This window comes from Bufo bufo, chromosome 9 (assembly GCF_905171765.1).
Source record: "Bufo bufo chromosome 9, aBufBuf1.1, whole genome shotgun sequence".
NCBI lineage: Eukaryota > Metazoa > Chordata > Amphibia > Anura > Bufonidae > Bufo > Bufo bufo.
Window position 1 is genome coordinate 194,381,429 of NC_053397.1, and position 18,301 is coordinate 194,399,729.

An 18,301-nucleotide genomic window follows, 5' to 3' on the forward strand; every position below is an offset into this window, starting at 1 on the left:
TTTGCGGATCCATTTTAACAATGCCTAAAACGGACAAGAATAGAACATGTTCTATTATTTTTTTTATTTTTTGCGGTGCTGCAGAACGGACCTACTGATGTGGGACAGCACACGGTGTGCTTTCTGCATTTTCTGCGGAGCCGTTGAAATGAATGGGTTCCGCATCCTATCTGCAAAAAAACAAAAAACGGAACGGACACAGAAACAAGCAGTGTTCGAGTGCATGTAGCCTTATGCAGCTTTATTTCTGCAGCCCGTGGAGCCATGGAGTAGTAATCCTCTCCAGCGTCTTTCACACATAGAGGGTTAAAATCTATTTCCCAGTTTTAACTTAAAGCTCCTGTGCTAAACCTACATACGATTCCCAAGTTTCTGGGGGAAAAAAATAAAAAAATATCTAAAGAACTGAAGAAAAGCAAGCTTGGTGAAATCACATCCAGGTGTCAGTCTGGATGGATATCTCCTATTTAAGACCTTTTTAAAACTAATAGCAGCTGCCTCCCTGACATTGGAGAAGTTTTATCCCTGGACTAAATCCATGTTCTGTGAGAATACAGAGGGGGAAAGATGTTTTTGTTTTTCTGCGGCTCATCTTAAGCCCTTTGTTACTAAAGGGGCCCCTTGGTGTTGTGGAGTATGCGGTGTTGGCCCCGCTGCCGGTACACGGAGAGGACCTCTGAATTGTCTCTGCGTACTCCGCTCTGCACTTCCAGACACTGTCCATTGTTCACAGCTGAATGGGACACTGTTGTCGCGTCTTTGAATGGCACGCTGTCTCTACGCAGACTTAAAAGTCCTCCCTAATCATCTTTGTCTTCACGTGTAGAGCTCGTGGCTTTGACCAGCCTCTCTGGTTTAGAGAGAAATTCTGCCCAGAACGGTTATTCTAAGGTTCTGAGAACTGCATCGGTGTGCCAATCACTTTAGTGGCTCGTGGTTTTTCACTGTGTGACCCCCCCCCCCCTTCCTTCATCATGGCCGAGAAGAACGGGGGCGTTACCATTACACCTAGAGGATCTGCTCTCTGCAACTGCTGAGCCCTCTGCACTTTGATTGACAGCTCCAGGTGTCATCACATTATCACTGCTCAGCTCTGTTAAAGTGCAGAGAGAGCAGAGCCTCTAGGTGTAACGGTAACGCCCCCATTGCTCCTAGAGGCTCATTTGCATATATTAAAACATCATTTTTCTCAGCAATGCGGACACATATGAACATAGGACCAACACAGATGCCTTCAGCTGCCAAGTGCACATGTAACAGGTCAGCCAGTGTCATAGGTACAGAACTGCTGACAGACGCCCTTTAATCTGGCCAGGTGCTCGGCGAGCGCTTAGGACTCTTTCTAGGCCAGTGACATCATGTTCATCAGTCACGTGGCCTACACCCAGCTCAGCTCCATTCAAGTGAATGAGGCTGAGCGCGATATCAAGCACAGTCGATATACAAAGGCCGCGGCGCTCACAGGAGCTCTGGTGCCTTCTCAGACGGCTGATTGGCGGGTTTCCCCGTTGTCGGATCCCCACCGATCAGATCCTGATGACCTATCCTGAGAATAGGTCATCAGTATTAAAATCTCGGAAAACCCCTTTAAAGATGCACCAAATGGAGCATAGTTTATAAATTTGGAGCTCTTTAACGCAACGCAAACTCCTGCCAAACAAACTTGAAAATTGACCTCATGGTAAATCCCCGAGGTTCTCTCCGCTCTGTTCAGGTTCCCTTTAAATACAAGTTCTTTTGGAAGCGACGTTTCTTGTGCGTCTGCACCTCTCGTGTATGACCTCTGGAGCGCACACATTATTTCATCAGCTTTTAATGTTATGCTCGTCCGCGTTGTTGGCCCGGGCCTGAATTGGGACCATTTTGTTCTGCCTGCATTGAAATCCCCCCCCCCCCCCCTCTGAGCACAGCGCTGTACCGAAGGGGCCGTTCCCTTTTTATTTATGTGCTCTCCACATGTATAACAGTCGATCCATGCCGAGAAGAGACATGCACGGTTCCCAGTCTTTAGATAGGTTTCAGGTTCACATTTTGCATTCTTTAACACTTTAGCTCTCAATAGATCTGCCTTTCTTTCTGGTAATGAAAACCCATTGCTCCTAATCCAGTCCCGTAGTGTGAGCGCCCGGAGCCCAAGGAGATGGACGTAAACAACAGCAGGGAGGCTCTGATGGCTCATCTTAGACATCTTCCTTCTGTGTCGCTCAAGTTTTCTTGGAAGTATTTCATGGCGGCATAAGCTTCGTATCATCACATATCCAGTTGAAAAGCGTCAATTCTCACCGAGAAGCCACCGAAAGGCGAAAGGCCTTTAAAACAGCAAATAAATATTAGGAACGCAGCAGTGGAAATTTAAGTGTATAGACAACTTATGTCATCGGCCGCTGTCCTGCTGGTGCGCTGCCACGTGGTGCACAGTTTACACCTTTTTTGGTATACGCTGTAACGTAACTTTGTTATTTGATATATTTTTATCCCCCGATAGTCAGTGACGGCCAAAAGACAGCATGTGTTTTGTCTCTTCACAGCTACAAATGCATCCATCAAAGTCTGGAGGACAATAACCGCTGCCCAAAGTGTAATTACGTGGTGGATAACATTGACCATCTCTACCCAAATTTCCTAGGTGAGTGTGATCTTTGCGTCTTGTGTGCATTCTCTTTGCTGTTTTAGGTGTTTTTAATATATATATATTTTTTTTAGGTCAATTGATTACAAATGTCTCTAAGTCAAGTCCTCTTAAAGTGGGTTGTCTAACCTTAGACATTGGGGGCATATTGCTAGGATATAACCCCCAATGTGTGGTAGGTTTGGGTCCCACCTCTGGGACCCGCACCTATCTTTAGAACGGAGCCCGCAAAATGAAGGAGGGAGTACCTCCCATGCGCGGCCACCCTCGAATAGTTCCTATGGAAGTGCCGAAAATAGCTGAGCAGCGCACTTGGCTATTTTTGGCAGTCCCATTGAAATGAACGGTAAACGCACTGCCAAAGTGCGGCCACTGCTCAATTTACTTTTTTACTAACTTTTTTTAGACCTGGCGTGAGCAGGGAAAAGTCACAGATGGCGGCGCAAATAATTTAGATATACAGATATACGCCAGAAAATCCTTAGTGAATGACCCCCATTGTGTTTACAGCAGGAGCTTTTTCTACCACATACACCAAACATGATGCGGACAAAGGGGCACATCTATAACGCCGGTCTTAATAAGCCCCTGCGCTAGCACAGGTTCCGCCGAAGTTAGGAAGTGGCGCCGGCCTCTCCATAACTTTGGAGCATCCAGCGTCCGTTCTAAATGTAAGACAGCTTCTGAACCCAAATTAACTGGTTTGAGCTCCAAGGGGCTGTCCCGGCCCCTTGGAGCAGTGGTCCCCAACCTTTTCTGCACCAAGGACCAGTTTCGTGCAAGACCATTTTCCCAGGGATCGGGAGTGGGGGAGGCGGCTGTGATCCACACAATTAACCCCCTCAGATGCCGCACCGTGCCAGGCAGCAGGGGCCAGACCCCCCTCTCTCCCCAGTATTAAAAGCATCGGAGGCCAGTGCTGCCCCCCCCCCAGTATTAAAAGCATTGGTGGCCACAGGCTAACAGTATTAAAAGCATTGGTGGCAGTGGCCACAGGCTAACAAACCACCCCCCCCCCCCTTATCATTGTTGGCAGCGGAGCGGCATTTCCGATCGGAGTCCCAGTTTAATCGCTGGGGCTCCGATCAGTTACCATGGCAGCCAGGACGCTACTGAAGTCCTGGCTGCCATGGTTACTTAGCTTATACTTACATGTGCTGTCTGTGGCCGGCCGGCGCTCCTCCTACTGGTAAGTGACAGGTCTGTGCGCCGCAGATGGGGGGGGGAAGGGGGGTTGTTAGCCTGTGGCCACTGCCACCAATGCTTTTAATACTGGGGAGCCACCAATGCTTTTAATACTGTTAGCCTGTGGCCACCGCACTGGCCACCGATGCTTTTAATACTGGGGAGAGAGGGGGGGTCTGGCCCCTGCTGCCTGGCAGCACCCGATCAGGGGGCTGAGATCCGCACAATTAACCCCTCAGGTGCGGCACCTCAGGGGTTAATTGTGCGGATCACAGCCCCCTGTAAGAGATTGGGTGCTGCCAGGCAGCAGGGGGCTGTTATGTCCACAGTTCTTGGTATATTCTAACTTGAAGCGTCCCCATCACTATGGGAACGCCTCTGTGTTAGAATATACTGTCGGATCTGAGTTTTCACAATCTAACTCAAATCCGATGGTATATTCTAACATAGAGGCGTTCCCATGGTGATGGGGACGCTTCAAGTTAAAATATACCACGGATTGGAGAAAACTCTGATCCGATGGTTTATTAATAGGGACTCCTGACTTTACATTGAAAGTCAATGGGCGACGGATCCGTTTACAATTGCACCTATATTGTGTCAATGTAAACAGATCCGTCCCCATTGACTTACATTGTAAGTCAGGACGGATCCGTTCGGCTCCGCACCGCCAGGCGGACACCAAAACGCTGCAAGCAGTGTTTTGGTGTCCGCCTCCAGAGCGGAAAGGAGGCGGAACGGAGCCAAACTGATGCATTCTGAATGGATCTGCATCCATTCAGAATGCATTGGGGCTAAACTGATCCGTTTAGGGCCGCTTGTGAGAGCCTTGAAACCGATCTCACAGGCGGACCCAGAAACGCCAGTGTGAAAGTAGCCTTACAAGAACGCTGCTCCAAGGGCTTAGTCCGACTCCTTGGTGCTCGACCAGCTCATTTGGATATTACTAAAAACGCACATATCTTGGCAACAGTTCCACCTACAGACATAACAAAGGCATTGTTTTATTTATTTTTATATTTTTTTAAAATATTTTTTATTAAGATTGTTTTAATTGGCATGATCAACCCTACCAGGCACAATGCCTGGTTTAATGGGGTTAATCATGCTAACAGAGGCTCCTTAAGCTGGGACTATGGTATGATATGGCTGTTTTGTAGAATGTGTCCACTTTAGATAATCGGTGTAATATCAATGCATGTTTTAGTTCCTTATATACAATCCTTTGGCCTCTGTTTTTATCAGTCAGTCACCTCAGGTTTATGTTTCTTTTAGTAAATGAACTTATTCTAAAACAGAAGCAGAGATTTGATGACAAGCGGCTGAAGCTGGACCCATCGGTAAGATGTGAATAAAGCCTTACTAAATGAAAGTGACACGAGTTATTAAAAAGCAATCACACGGACTGCGCCCCTCTGATATCATGTGTCTAGTGGTTATCAAAGCACCGAGTCCTGTCCTTACATTACTCCAAGAAGTAATACATCTTAGGCAGGAGAAATGGCTAAACTTTTACAATGGAGGTATAGCAGTTTATTATTTTGCTGGTACGTCGCACCCTTCCTGAAATGGCAGTAACACCGCTCAGAGGAAGGTGACTGCTGATACATAGGTGTGGAGGGGGGTGACAGAACAGACCTGGTCTTCCCTGAACACTCCCTGGTCAAAAATCACACTGCAAAGCTGCTGGAAGTTACTGGAAGTTTGGACGCAACTTTGCTAGGTGGTTTTTGACAACACAGTTTTTACAGATTGAAATGCGTTTTTTACATATTTCACCTGTACAAACACTAAAAATACCACCACGTATGAGAACAGTCATTTATAAATTTAAATGTTCTGTTACTCTCAGATGCTCATCATTTTAAAGAGCGTTGTCTGCTTTCAGTGAATAGAAACACTCTAGGCCAAAAAATCACCCAGGCTGTCCACCTGCCTAATGTTATGTAGTTCCACTTCTTGCTGCCAAAATAGGTCTGACCCATCAAGGCATACACCCCACAAGACCTCTGGGCACCAGTTGTCCTCCTTGGACCACTTTTGATAGTGTCATGATAGATTATTATTATTTTTTTGTATGATCCCTAATCAGGGGTTCCAAACATGTTGTCTGCAGTGTTCTCAATCTCAAAATTCAGTCTAGGGTCCAAAGAATGAGAAGACATTTGAGTCTTCCTTTTCCTCTTCTGAACCCAAACAACAGAAGACTCCTTTTATTAGCAAAAACCTGGGTAATACCCTTACAACCTAAAAATACGAATGAGCCAATAGGATTCTGTCACACGGTCCTGTATGTCTTCCCGACATACCATATGGATACAATTAAGGATACTCTACCGGGGGAAAACCAAAGGAATTCCTTTGTCTAGATCAGGGATGGCCAACCTGCGGCTCTCCAGCTGTTGTAAAACTACAACTCCCACCATGCCCTGCTGTAGGCCGTCTCGGCATGCTGGGAGTTGTAGTTTTGCGACAGCTGGAAAGCATCAGGTTGGCCATCCCTGGTCTAGATACACGGCGTCCCCTCTGTAGCCATCTAGCTTTTATACTAAATATTGCAATCTAGGTACATTCAAGATTTAATTATGTCACTACTATAGCAATAGGTACTACCCACTGCGTACCAGGAATACCACCCAAAACCTGCCATTTTCTGACCCACCATACGCCTGGCCGCAATTTGGCCCTCATCAGAGCAGCTTTGATTTTTAGAGATGATTTACACGACCGCATTCGGTCCAGGAAATGCAGGCCATGTGAGAGCCGTGGCCCCTATGACCCCGTATGACTGAATCATAGTGATTTATGATAGTCGGTTCCTATCTGGTCGTTTAGCTATTGTACTGTGCTCACATGATGATGTGAGTACAGTACAATAGACCAGCGATCAGATTAGAGCTGACTTTATCATAAACTACTTTGATGCAGTCAATTCGTGTCAGGGGAGCAGCGGTCGGTCCAGGAGATGCAGATTCACCTTTAATATTATGGTATATTATATTTAAAGGGTATGTTAATAGTATGGCAGAGAGTTGCACAAATACCACAAAGCGATGGCAAAACCATATACATATGTGTTGATTTACAGGTCTTGCATTACACTGTAAAAGCCCCTGCTGCCTCCTATAATTTTGTAAGGTGGAGGTGTTTTGCCCATGGACACATGACCATCTATTTTTTGGCTGCAGCAAGATGCAGTTAACAAGTTTTCTTGTGTACTTCTTAGTAGTTCTTTTTTTATTTTTTATTTTCTTGCAGCAGTTGATATGAATACCAAATACTAATGTCTAGAATTAAAGGGAATCTATCACCAGGTTTATGTTGCACTTTCTGAGCGCAGCCCATACTGGTAACCGAGTCCCTGATACCCGAGGGCTAGAGTCGGCTTGATGTTACGCACATGCTCGGCAGTGCTCTTATTCTTGAACTCCCCGCAACTGATTAGCAGCTTTCTCCCTGTGCACATGTAGCAGCAGCAGCTCATGAATATTGACACGCCAACCCTCGGGTCCCAGTAGGAAGCTACAAGGCAAAAATGTAAGTGACCCTGCATTTGAATCAAGGTCTCGGTCACTAGTTTATTATGCCGCACTTGGATAAGGCAGCGTAAATGCAGTGACAGATTGCTTTTAAAGGGCATCTGTCGGCAGATTTGCTTCTATGAAACTGGTGAGCTTGGCAGCATAACCATCGTGTTGGTCCCATGTTCATATGTGCCCGCATAGCTGAGAAAATGGATGGTTTTATTATATCAAATGAGCCTCTAGGAGGCAATGAGGGCGTTGCCGTTACACCTAGAGGCTCTCTCTCTCTGCAACTGCTGCACCCCTCTGCACTTTGGTTGACAGGCCGGCCGCGACAGACGGTTTTCACTGCCTGTTTCTGTCACTCGACGTGCAAAGGGTTTGGCAGTTGGCAGAGAGAGCAGAGCTCTAGGTGTAACGACAACGCCCTCGTTGCTCCTAGAGTTACATTTGCATATATTAAAACCGCATTTTTCTCTGCAATGCGGACACATATGAACATGGGACAAACACAGATGTCTTCAGCTACCAAGCGCACATGTAACAGGTCAGCCGGTGTCATATGGACAAATCTGCTGACATAGTCAGGTCCATAAATATTGGGACATCGACACAATTCTAACATTTTTGGCTCTATACACCACCACAATGGATTTGAAATGAAACGAACAAGATGTGCTTTAACTGCAGACTGTCAGCTTTAATTTGAGGGTATTTACATCCAAATCAGGTGAACGGTGTAGAAATTACAACAGTTTGCATATGTGCCTCCCACTTGTTAAGGGACCAAAAGTAATCGGACAATTGGCTTCCCAGCTCTTCCATGGCCAGGTGTGTGTTATTCCCTCATTATCCCAATTACAATGAGCAGATAAAAGGTCCAGAGGTAATTTCCAGTGTGCTATTTGCATTTGGAATCTATTGCTGTCAACTCTCAAGATAAGATCCAAAGAGCTGTCACTATCAGTGAAGCAAGCCATTATTAGGTTGAAAAAAACACAACAAACCCATCAGAGAGATAGCAAAAACATTAGTCCATAGCCAAACAACTGTTTTGGAACATTCTAAAAAGAAGGAACGCATCGGTGAGCTCAGCAACACTAAAGACCCGGAAGACCATGAGAAACAACTGTGGTGGATGACCGAAGAATTCTTTCCCTAGTTAGAAAACACCCTTCACAACAGTTGGCCAGATCAAGAACACTCTCCAGGAGGTAGGTGTATGGTGGTGTCAAAGGTCAACAATCAAGAGAAGGACTTCACCAGAGTGAATACGGAGGTTTCACCACAAGATGTAAACCATTGGTGAGACTCAAAAACAGGAAGGCCAGATTAGAGTTTGCCAAACGACATCCTAAAAAAGCTTCACAGTTCTGGAACAACATCCTATGGACATATGAGACCAAGATCAACTTGTACCAGAGGTGATGGGAAGAGAAGAGGTATGGAGAAGGAAAGGAACTGCTCATCATCCTAAGCATACCACCTCATCAGTGAAGCATGTGGTGGTTATGTCATGCGTGGGCATGTATGGCTGCCAATGAACTGGTTCTCTTGTATTTATTGATGATGTTGACCTGCTGACAAAAAGCAGCAGGATGGATTCTGAAGTGTTTCGGACAATATTATCTGCTCATATTCAGCCAAATGCTTGAGAACTCATTGGGACGGAGCTTCACAGTGCAGATGGACAATGACCCAAAGCATACTGCGAAAGCAACCAAAGAGTTTTTTAAGGGAAAGAAGTGGAATGTTATGCAATGGCCGAGTCAATCACCGGACCTGAATCCGATTGAGCATGCATTTCACTTTCCGAAGACAAAACTGAAGGGAAAATGCCCCAAGAACAAGCAGGAACTGAAGACAGTTGCAGTAGAGGCCTGGCAGAGTGTCACCAGTGATGAAACCCAGCGTCTGGTGATGTCTATGCGTTCCAGACTTCAGGCTGTAATTGACTGCAAAGGATTTGCAACCAAGTATTACAAAGTGAAAGTTTGATTTATGATTATTCTGTTCCATTACTTTTTGTCCCTTAACAAGTGGGAGGCACATATGCAAACTGTTGTAATCCCTACACCTGATTTGGATGTAAATACCCTCAAATTAAAGCTGACAGTCTGCAGTTAAAGCACATCTTGTTCTTTTCATTTCAAATCCATTGTGGTGTTGTATAGAGCCAAAAATGTTAGAATTGTGTCGATATCCCAATATTTATGGACCTGACTGTATGCCCTTTAAATGATGTGTTTGGGCTCCACAGATGCCAAGTAAAGGATGGTATTGGCCTTCTAACTTTCACTGCATAATAAATGTAAAAAGTCACTTTGCCTTTTCTAGCATGCATAGTTGAACTCGTTCAGATTTTAGAATTGACTAGGGTTGGAGAGCTCCTCTGAACAACACCTACTAAATAACAACCTAGAGAGCACGGCCCGGCCTTTGCCGTGGAGCAGTCGGCTATTCTTGTAAATGTGAAGGACTGTTTGTGGTCCTGGTTGGTAGCGATCGGTTTTAGCCTGGGAAAAAAAATTTACCTTTAAAAAGATGTGACTTAAAGGCTGAATTGTTCTGTTAAGTTACTGATAACCGCAGTCTTTTTTATGGCCGCCTGAACCTTTGTTTTTGACATGACTGATCACGTTAATGGATGTGCGTCTAGAAGTGAAGAGAGTTGTTTGATCTACTTGTTAATTTTTTAAAAAATTTCCTAGAATGGTCACCGATGGCAGATCTTCCAAGACCTTCTGGTAACTGATCAAGATAATCTGGATCTAGCCAATGTTAACCTGATGCTTCAGCTCTTGGTACAGAAGAAGAGGCAACTTGAAGCAGTAAGTACAAATAAGAAGTGCCAATTTCTCCGTCTTAAAGGGGTTGGCCATTACAACAACTTGTCTCCTATTCCTTGGCTAGGGGATAAGTGTCTTATCGGCAGACGTCTGACCGCTTGGGCCCCTGCGGATAACTGGAGCGGTCGTCTGTGTTCCCCCTTTTGAATGGAGCACGCTGCTCCATTCAGCTCAGTGCACTGATACTCTATCACAGACAGTCCCATAGAGTTGAATGGAGCGGCGACTCTCCTGCCTATCCGCCGCTGCATTCAAATGGGGGAAATACAGGGCCTTGGTTCTACTGATAGACCCAGCATTTGGACTCCCTACTGTAAGACACATATCCCATATCATCTGAATGGCGGATAAGTAGTTGTGATGGCACTACCCCTTTAATTTTTTTTCGATTTAAGTCTATAGTTGCGACTTTTGTTTTGCCCTTTTTTTTTTCTTATATTTTTCTATACACTGAAACAAATGGAATCAGTTGACAGAGAGATGTCATAGATTTACATTATCCAGTCGAAACACAAGTGCCCGATCACTATCTAGAGAGACCACCAATCCACATTCAGTGCTTGGCAGGACCTGCCGGAATCAATGGATTTGCCTGACATTTATGTAATGTGTATAGCCAGCTTCATCTTGCTTACCTTGGCCTCCAGTAGTATAATAGAGCCGCCATTACCTCGCCCCACCTTCTAGTGATGAGATCACTCGGCTCTTTCTGTCCCAGACTGTATAGCAAAGCTGACAAGCGAGGTGCAGAAAACATGAAGTATTATTATACTGTTAAGTTCTGTGGATAGTAACAAAAATAAATCCGTGATTACGTGGGTCGAATTTAGATTTTAGGGGCATGTAGAGAAATGGTAACTACGGGTGGGCGCATTTGATAGATCAGTTTCTTTATTAGTATTAGGTGTTTTCCACATTTTGGAAGGCCGGGTGACCCTTTGTGCACCTGGAGGACTGCTTTAGTGGGATGACTGTGGCTGCGGCTCTTGATTTACTTTCTCCAGATGTATTCCTCACAGTAGAATGGAAATTTTATTTTAAGGGTTTTTCCAGCAAACACATTTTAGGGCAGACGATCGGACATTTGGTAAAAGTGAGTTCGTCAGGCAGAAGTCCAGCTTTGACATTCCCCCATGTCTGGGAGTCAAAGAATTCCCAATACTGTCTATAGTAGAATTGTGTCCTTAGGCTACTTTCACAGTCGCGTTTGGTGCGGATCCGTCATGAATCTGCGCAAACGCATCCGTTCAGATAATACAACCGCCTGCATCCATTCAGAACGGATCCGTTTGTATTATCTTTAACCTAGCCAAGACGGATCCGTCTTGAACACCATTGAAAGTCAATGGGCGACGGATCCGTTTTCTATTGTGCCAGATTGTGTCAGTGAAAATGGATCCGTCCCCATTGGCTTACATTTTGTGTCAGGACGGATCAGTTTGGCTCAGTTTCGTCAGACGGACACCAGAACGCTGCAAGCAGCGTTTTGGTGTCCGCCTCCAAAGTGGAATGGAGACTGATCGGAGACAAACTGACGCATTCTGAACGTATCCTTATCCATTCAGAATGCATTAGAGCAAAACTGATCCGTTTTGGACCGCTTGTGAGACCCCTGAAACGGATCTCAGAAACAGAACGCCAGTGTGAAAGTAGCCTTATCTGTGCACTGTCTCTCTGTTAAAGGGTTTGTCTCGCTTCACTTCAGCAAGAGGCATTTATCATGTAGACAAAGTTAATACAAGCCACTTACTAATGTGTTGTGGTTGTCTATATTGCTTCCTTCCTTTGCTGACTGGATTAATTTTTTCATCACATTATACACTGCTCGTTTCCATGGTTACGACCAAACACTATAGGAAAAAGTGCTTGCCTCCCTGGTGACTGGGACCATAGCAGCTCACATTAACTGGTGCTTTTTCCTATAGTGTGCAAGCATGGCCTCCACTGATGGATTGCAGGGTGGTCGTAACCATGGAAACGAGCAGTGCATAATGTGATGGAAAAATGAATCCAGCCAGCGAAGGAAGCAATATGGACAATCGCAATACATTAGTAAGTGCCTTGTATTAACTTTGTCTACATAATAAATGCAGTTTGATGAAGTGACACAACCCCTTTAAGGTGAAAGGTATGAGAGCAGTCTTGACTTTCCATCACTTATCCAAAATATCAGAAATCGGTGATGAAGCATGCATAATCCATTGAAAGCTGGCACCTCCTCAGTCTCCTTGCTCCTGGAAACCCAACCAGTCTGTCTTTTTATGACATCAGATTCCCAGAAAATCTCCTTTAAATATCATTTGAACTGTTTTTCCAATTTAGTTAGTTCCATGCCAATTGCTAAATGTCTCTGATTTTGCCATTTTGGATTATTGTCTATATTAAAGGGGTTACCCAGGAATGTGATAATGAAGGCCTATGCTCGGGACGTTTCATCAATTTCCGATTGGCGGGGGTCTGGCTCTTAGAGCCCCTGCCGATCAGCTGTTTAAAGAAGCCGTTGCTCTGACCGGGAGCTTCAGTGAGCGCTGCAGTCTCTTCACAGCTTGCCAAGAACAGCGCCGCCCATTGTATAGCGGCCGGGTTTGGTATTGCACCTAGGCCACGTGACTGATATATGGTGATGTCACTGGCCTAGGAAGGGGGCCTAAGCACTCAGCTGACCGGTGAGGGTCCCATCAGTTGGACCCTCACCAATATGCTATTGATGACCTATTCTGAAGATAGGCCACCAATATAAAATTTCTGGATAACCCCTTTTACTCCATATGGAATGGTATAATGATCAGTTACCCCCCCCCCCCCTTTTATTTTTTTTAACGGTTTCCTAAGACGGTGCCCCTATTTCCGTCTCTTGGCTTTCACCCTTAGCCTAACGAAGACAGTCTCGTGGAATTGATAAAGAGGCTTTGTGTCCCGGTTGTATGCCGTGCCAGTAACAGAGCCTCCCTCCACAGCACATATTGTTCAGCTCTGCTGCCAGGACGGCCATAAATATATTTGGCCAAATATCACAGCAGCAAATGGGAAAATAATATAATCTTCAGGTTAAATTTAGCTTCAGAAAACAAAAGGGGTTGACGGCAGCCTTACATTCTGTCTACGAGAGCCTGGCACCGAGGGCTCTTCAGCAGGAGGGTAAAAGTCGGGATAAACACAAAGTTGGGAGATCTGCGGGAACTTCTGCTCACAGTTGGCTCATGATGTCTGTGTTGTTGTAACCTGTGGCCAGAACAGATAAGACCCATGATATTTGCTGACAGCCCTGTCAGTCCCTGTGCTTTTGGTTTTCCTCTTTTGCTATACTATTATTAATGAAATGTTTTATTTTTGAGGATTATCACATAATCTCTTGCGTAATTGGGGTCTTCATAATGCCATGGCATCCAAATGTGGCTTTCATCACGTGCAGAGTTGGCCAGTCAAATAAATCAAAATCCAACATGGCAGATCAGCTTTTTTGACATCTAATCCGTATCCAGTCAGTTTATTCAATTAAAAATTTAAACTGCTGATCGATCAGCAGTTTGAGAAGGTTGCGCTCCTCCTTTGAGTGCCGCAACCTTCTCGCAGCTTGCCTTAGGCCCAGGGCTGAATGGGGCTGAACTGCAATACCAAGCACAACCACTATACAATGCACAGCGCTGTGCTTGGTAAACTGCAAGGAGGCAGCAGTGCTCAACGGAGCTCTCCGGTCTCCTCACACAGCTGATCGTCGGGGCTCCTGGGTGTCAGACCTGGCCAATCAGATACTTGGGATAGGTCATCAGTGTAAAAAAAAGTCAGAAAACCCTTCTAACCCTTTTGTTTAGTGCACAGGGGTCATCGGTCAGACAGGGAGTCGCATTACACAACTACTCACAATAAAAGTAGCCAAAATGTGTGGATGCAGCTGAGCTGGGACGTCCGCTGGCGCATTTTGAAAAGTGGACAAATTACAAATAAATGTTTTTATAAATCTAAGGAAACCTGTTTGAGGTAAAGCTCCATTTTGCCTATTGCTGGCCTGTTGTAGTATTGTCATTGCGCGTCTCATCCATGTAGAGCCGCAGCTGTACCCGATACTCTTTTTATACTGTAGGTTAATAACTGTATTTTTCCATCCCTGCAGGAATCGCATGCCGCTCAAGTTCAGATCCTAATGGAATTCCTGAAAGTAGCGCGACGAAATAAGAGAGAGGTAACGGGGCTTTAATGTCAAATGCAGACGCTCTGAAATGTTTTTCTTTTTCGCTGGTGGTTCTCGGCACATTTAAAGCTCCATTCAGGTCTCAGACATGCGTGGAGTGTCACTCTTCAAAGTATATTCGAGATCGATCAAAGATGTTACTTTTCTTGGCACGTGGAGCTTAAAGGGGCAACCCCCTAAAAGGAAATAAATTGTCCTACATTTAAGAGCGGGGAAGTCAATGAGGCAGCAGTCTAGGGGATATTTGCAGTAGTGCTACCTCATGAAAGAAAAAATCATAAACCATAGCAACATAGACAACCCAACTCCAATCCCCCTTTTTTTTTTATGGTCCTGAATTTACGAATAATTGGGAAGGACCCGGTGCTCCTGTAAGCGCCACAGCTTTCTCGCAGCTTAAAGGGGTATTCCCATCTCAAGAAATGGGGAAATTGTCTGAGATGGGAAAACCCCTTTAATCTGGTGATGTCATGTTCATTGGTCACATTGCCTAATTTAAGTTCAAGAGGTTGTCCAAGTTATTTTTTTATTAATCTATCCTCGGGATAGGTCCTCTATATCAGATCGGCGGGGGGTCCGACAGCTGGCACTCCTGCTGATCAGCTGGTTAAAGAGAAGGTGGCACTCTGTGCGAACGCCGTCTACTCTTCATTGTTTACTTGCTTGCCGTCACAGCAGCGGTGAACAAGTGTAATAACACCTAAGCCCTGTTCACTTCAATGGGACGGCTTGTTCCTATACACTTGAATAGGAATGAAGCATCCCATTGAAGTGAATGGGACAGCGTCTTGTAATTGCACCTTCTCACTTTTGCTGTTGCGACGGCGAGCAGGTAACCAATGCAGAGACGTCGGCTGGGGGGCCAGGTGTCGGACCTCTGCCGATCTGATAAGGATGATCTATCCTGAGGGATAGGTCATCAATAAAAAACAACTTGGAGAACCCCTTTAAGTGAATGGGGCTGAGCTGCGACACCAAGCTGTGAGGAGGGCCTTCTCAAACATCTGATCGGCGGCGATTCCTGGTGTTGGACCTCCACCGATCAGATACTGATGACCTATCCAGAGGTCAAAAGTATTTTTTTTTTATTATTATTATTATTATTTTTTTATATAGGTGCCACTATTGTAGCCCTTTCGAAAGACCACATGGAGATTATTGCTGTCCTGAAGAATATTTATGAAAATGAAATCCATCCCATCATTATGCATATTTTGCATTTACACTTATAAAGGAAAAAAAAAAAAAAAGCTTTAATCCCAAGATACTCCAGAAAAAAGTGCTAGACTAGTACCACTTGCTATTTCTACCGAACAGCCTTTCCATGTCCACCTGTAAATGTGCCGAGGTGGACACACATGTTGAAACGTACTTTTTTTTCTCTCTCTGCTCCTTCGAGTGTGCGGTGTGATCCCTCGTGTAGCTAGCGCCTCTGACGCGTCAGCGTCTTTTCAGCGGAGATGCTGAGCAAATGGAATTACAGTATTGCTGTCTCACGCTCGGCATCGCTTTTGGGAAGCACGGAGGACGCTGCAGCCAGCTCACCACACCAGGGAGCCCTTTACATACCCAAAGGAGGAGAGAAAAGCGAGACCGAGCAGGCCTGTCCACCTTGCCACTTTTACTGAGCCTGGCTTTATTTTATAATGTCTTGTGCAGAGTGATGTCGCACGGCCGTGTCCCTTTTCAAGACATTTTGCATGTAGGCGTTCCTGAGTACACGGCACACTAGAAGGCTCAAGGGCGGCAGGATGGTGTTTTTCAACATTTGGGTTTGTAATGGATTCCTAAATGTCAGAGCAAGGATCAGTAGCCGGATACCGGGACCACATGTAGCTGAAAATGCCTTCACATTCCCCTGATACGTTAGAAGGTCATAAGGGAAACCCAACCGTAGGAATGTAACAGATTTCGGAGCTTATATTCTAGAGCTTTGAAATGTTCATTCCTGAAAAGGCAAGGTTTGCCGAGTGTTAGAACATTGGACAATATAGTTCTGTCGTATCGTAGTCCAGAAAATAAAAAATGGTTGAACCGTGATTTCCAGATGTAAAGTGGACACTCGTCGGTGGTTATACGTTGAGGTGGCCCTGTTAGTACACAGTGACACATCACCTCCTGACATGGCTGTTTTAGTAGCTACTTGCATTCCCCATGTAATAACAATTCTTATTCCTACTAGAAGTTTATGGGTAAATGTACAGGAGGGTGTTACCAGTTAGGGGGTTTGTCCACTGGCCGACTGATTGGTCAATGCTCGACTGTGCACGGACACACCCCTAACTGGTAGCACCCATCTGAACCTTTATCCATAAACTTCTAGCAAGAGTAGAGGAGGAATGACCCAAACGTAGAAGAATAAATGCTCCCGATTGTCATTTCATATGGAATACAATTATATACTAAAAACAGACATGTCGGGGGAGGTGACGGCTTCTGTCTAACATGAACACACGTTGGGTATCCTACCGTAGGGGGAGCAGCATATGTTGCTGCCAGTTCAGTAGTATCCATGTTGATTTGTGGCTGTGACACTTAAAGGGGTTGTCTCACTTCAGCAAATGGCATTTATCATGTAGAGGAAGTTAATACAAGGCACTTACTAATGTATTGTGATTGTCCATATTGCTTCCTTTGCTGTCTAGACTCATTTTTCCAACACATTAAAGGTGTTGTCCAAGTTATTATTATTTTTATTTTTTTTATTGATGACCTTTCCTCAAAATAGGTCATCAATATCAGATCGGCTGGGGTCCGATACCAGGCACCCCGGCCGATCAGATGGTTGAAGAGAAGGCGAGCGTCGTGCCAGCGATGCCTTTTCTTCATTGTTTACCTGCTCGCCATCGCAAGAAACTTGCATAGAGGACTTAAAAAAAATAAATAAAGAAATTTATTTTTCATTTTTTTTTGTCTGAAATAACGTATCAGACGGAAATGGCTCAAATGGATGCCAAATGTGCAAAACTGATCAGAATCGGAACGGAAAACTAACAGTGTTGTAAACTCTACATCTACAAAACCGGATCCATTTGCGTATTGTGCCTCGTTTATCTGGAAGCTGAGGTCAGACCAGATTTCTCGATGGCTCTCTGTCGGTCCATTGGTAGCGTTGACGAAGTGTTAGGAATTTCACTTTTCCTATCCGGTCAAGAGATGCTAAACAGACGCTTGACGTCTCCCATGTCAGAATTACGGATTGCACACGGCCTCCTTCCCAAGTTTCTTCCATCCCCTTTTCAGCTTCCATATTCTTCCTATGATTTGGTCAAGAATAATTAAAAACAAATGACCGAGCTGAAATGATATTTATATTGGCAGGAAAGTAACCTGAAGGAATTCCCTCTCCCCATTCCTGCAGATAAACATTGTGCGGATGATACAGGGCTCCATTTAACCGCCTTATTTATTTCACTTTTATACGTCCTATATACGTTTCCCTCCTCGACCCCAACTTTAGGAACCAGTTTTGCCTCCATTTGGGTTTCCCGTTTTGGCATTTAGGTTGCTTATTTCTTTCTAGAAAGATAGGAGTGCGTCCAGGATTTGTCCTGTTACTCATTTAACCCTCAGACCTCTGCAGTTTGACTTCGTCCAAGAAGCCCGCAGCGTGCGTATGATCTGTTTGACTTGTCAGGGCCTAGAATTTCTGTCTGTGTTTGAGTCATAAATGAGGTGAATGGGTTCCCGGGGTCACAGAGAATAAACATCCCCGGAATTTTCCTATGAAGCCGTGTGATTACTTTGCTGCTCATCATGTAAGCTCGTGTTTTTTTTTTGTTGTCCGTCACTTACTTTTCATCAGGCTTTTTGTTTGCTTTTTTATTTTGGTGTAAACTGGACTGCTGTAGTACGTAGGTTGTCACTTTATGGTATTCTATCGATTTATTCCAACCATTGATCGAGTACTCTAATAAGAAAAACC

General features: G+C 44.9%; 1 protein-coding gene across 3 annotated transcripts in view; it reads left to right on the forward strand.

Annotated features, from left to right (window-relative positions):
- Positions 1–18,301, forward strand: part of COP1 (COP1 E3 ubiquitin ligase) — a 203,162-nt gene that overhangs the window by 34,141 nt on the left and 150,720 nt on the right. For 2 of the 3 annotated variants that reach the window (XM_040407024.1, XM_040407023.1), the window contains exons 3-6: positions 2,529–2,626; positions 5,090–5,154; positions 10,050–10,169; positions 14,299–14,367. In XM_040407024.1, the coding sequence (XP_040262958.1) occupies positions 2,529–2,626; positions 5,090–5,154; positions 10,050–10,169; positions 14,299–14,367 (352 nt within the window). Of the gene's footprint in view, positions 1–2,265; positions 2,434–2,528; positions 2,627–5,089; positions 5,155–10,049; positions 10,170–14,298; positions 14,368–18,301 lie in introns of those variants that run through there. The other variant, XM_040407025.1, reaches the window with a different exon arrangement.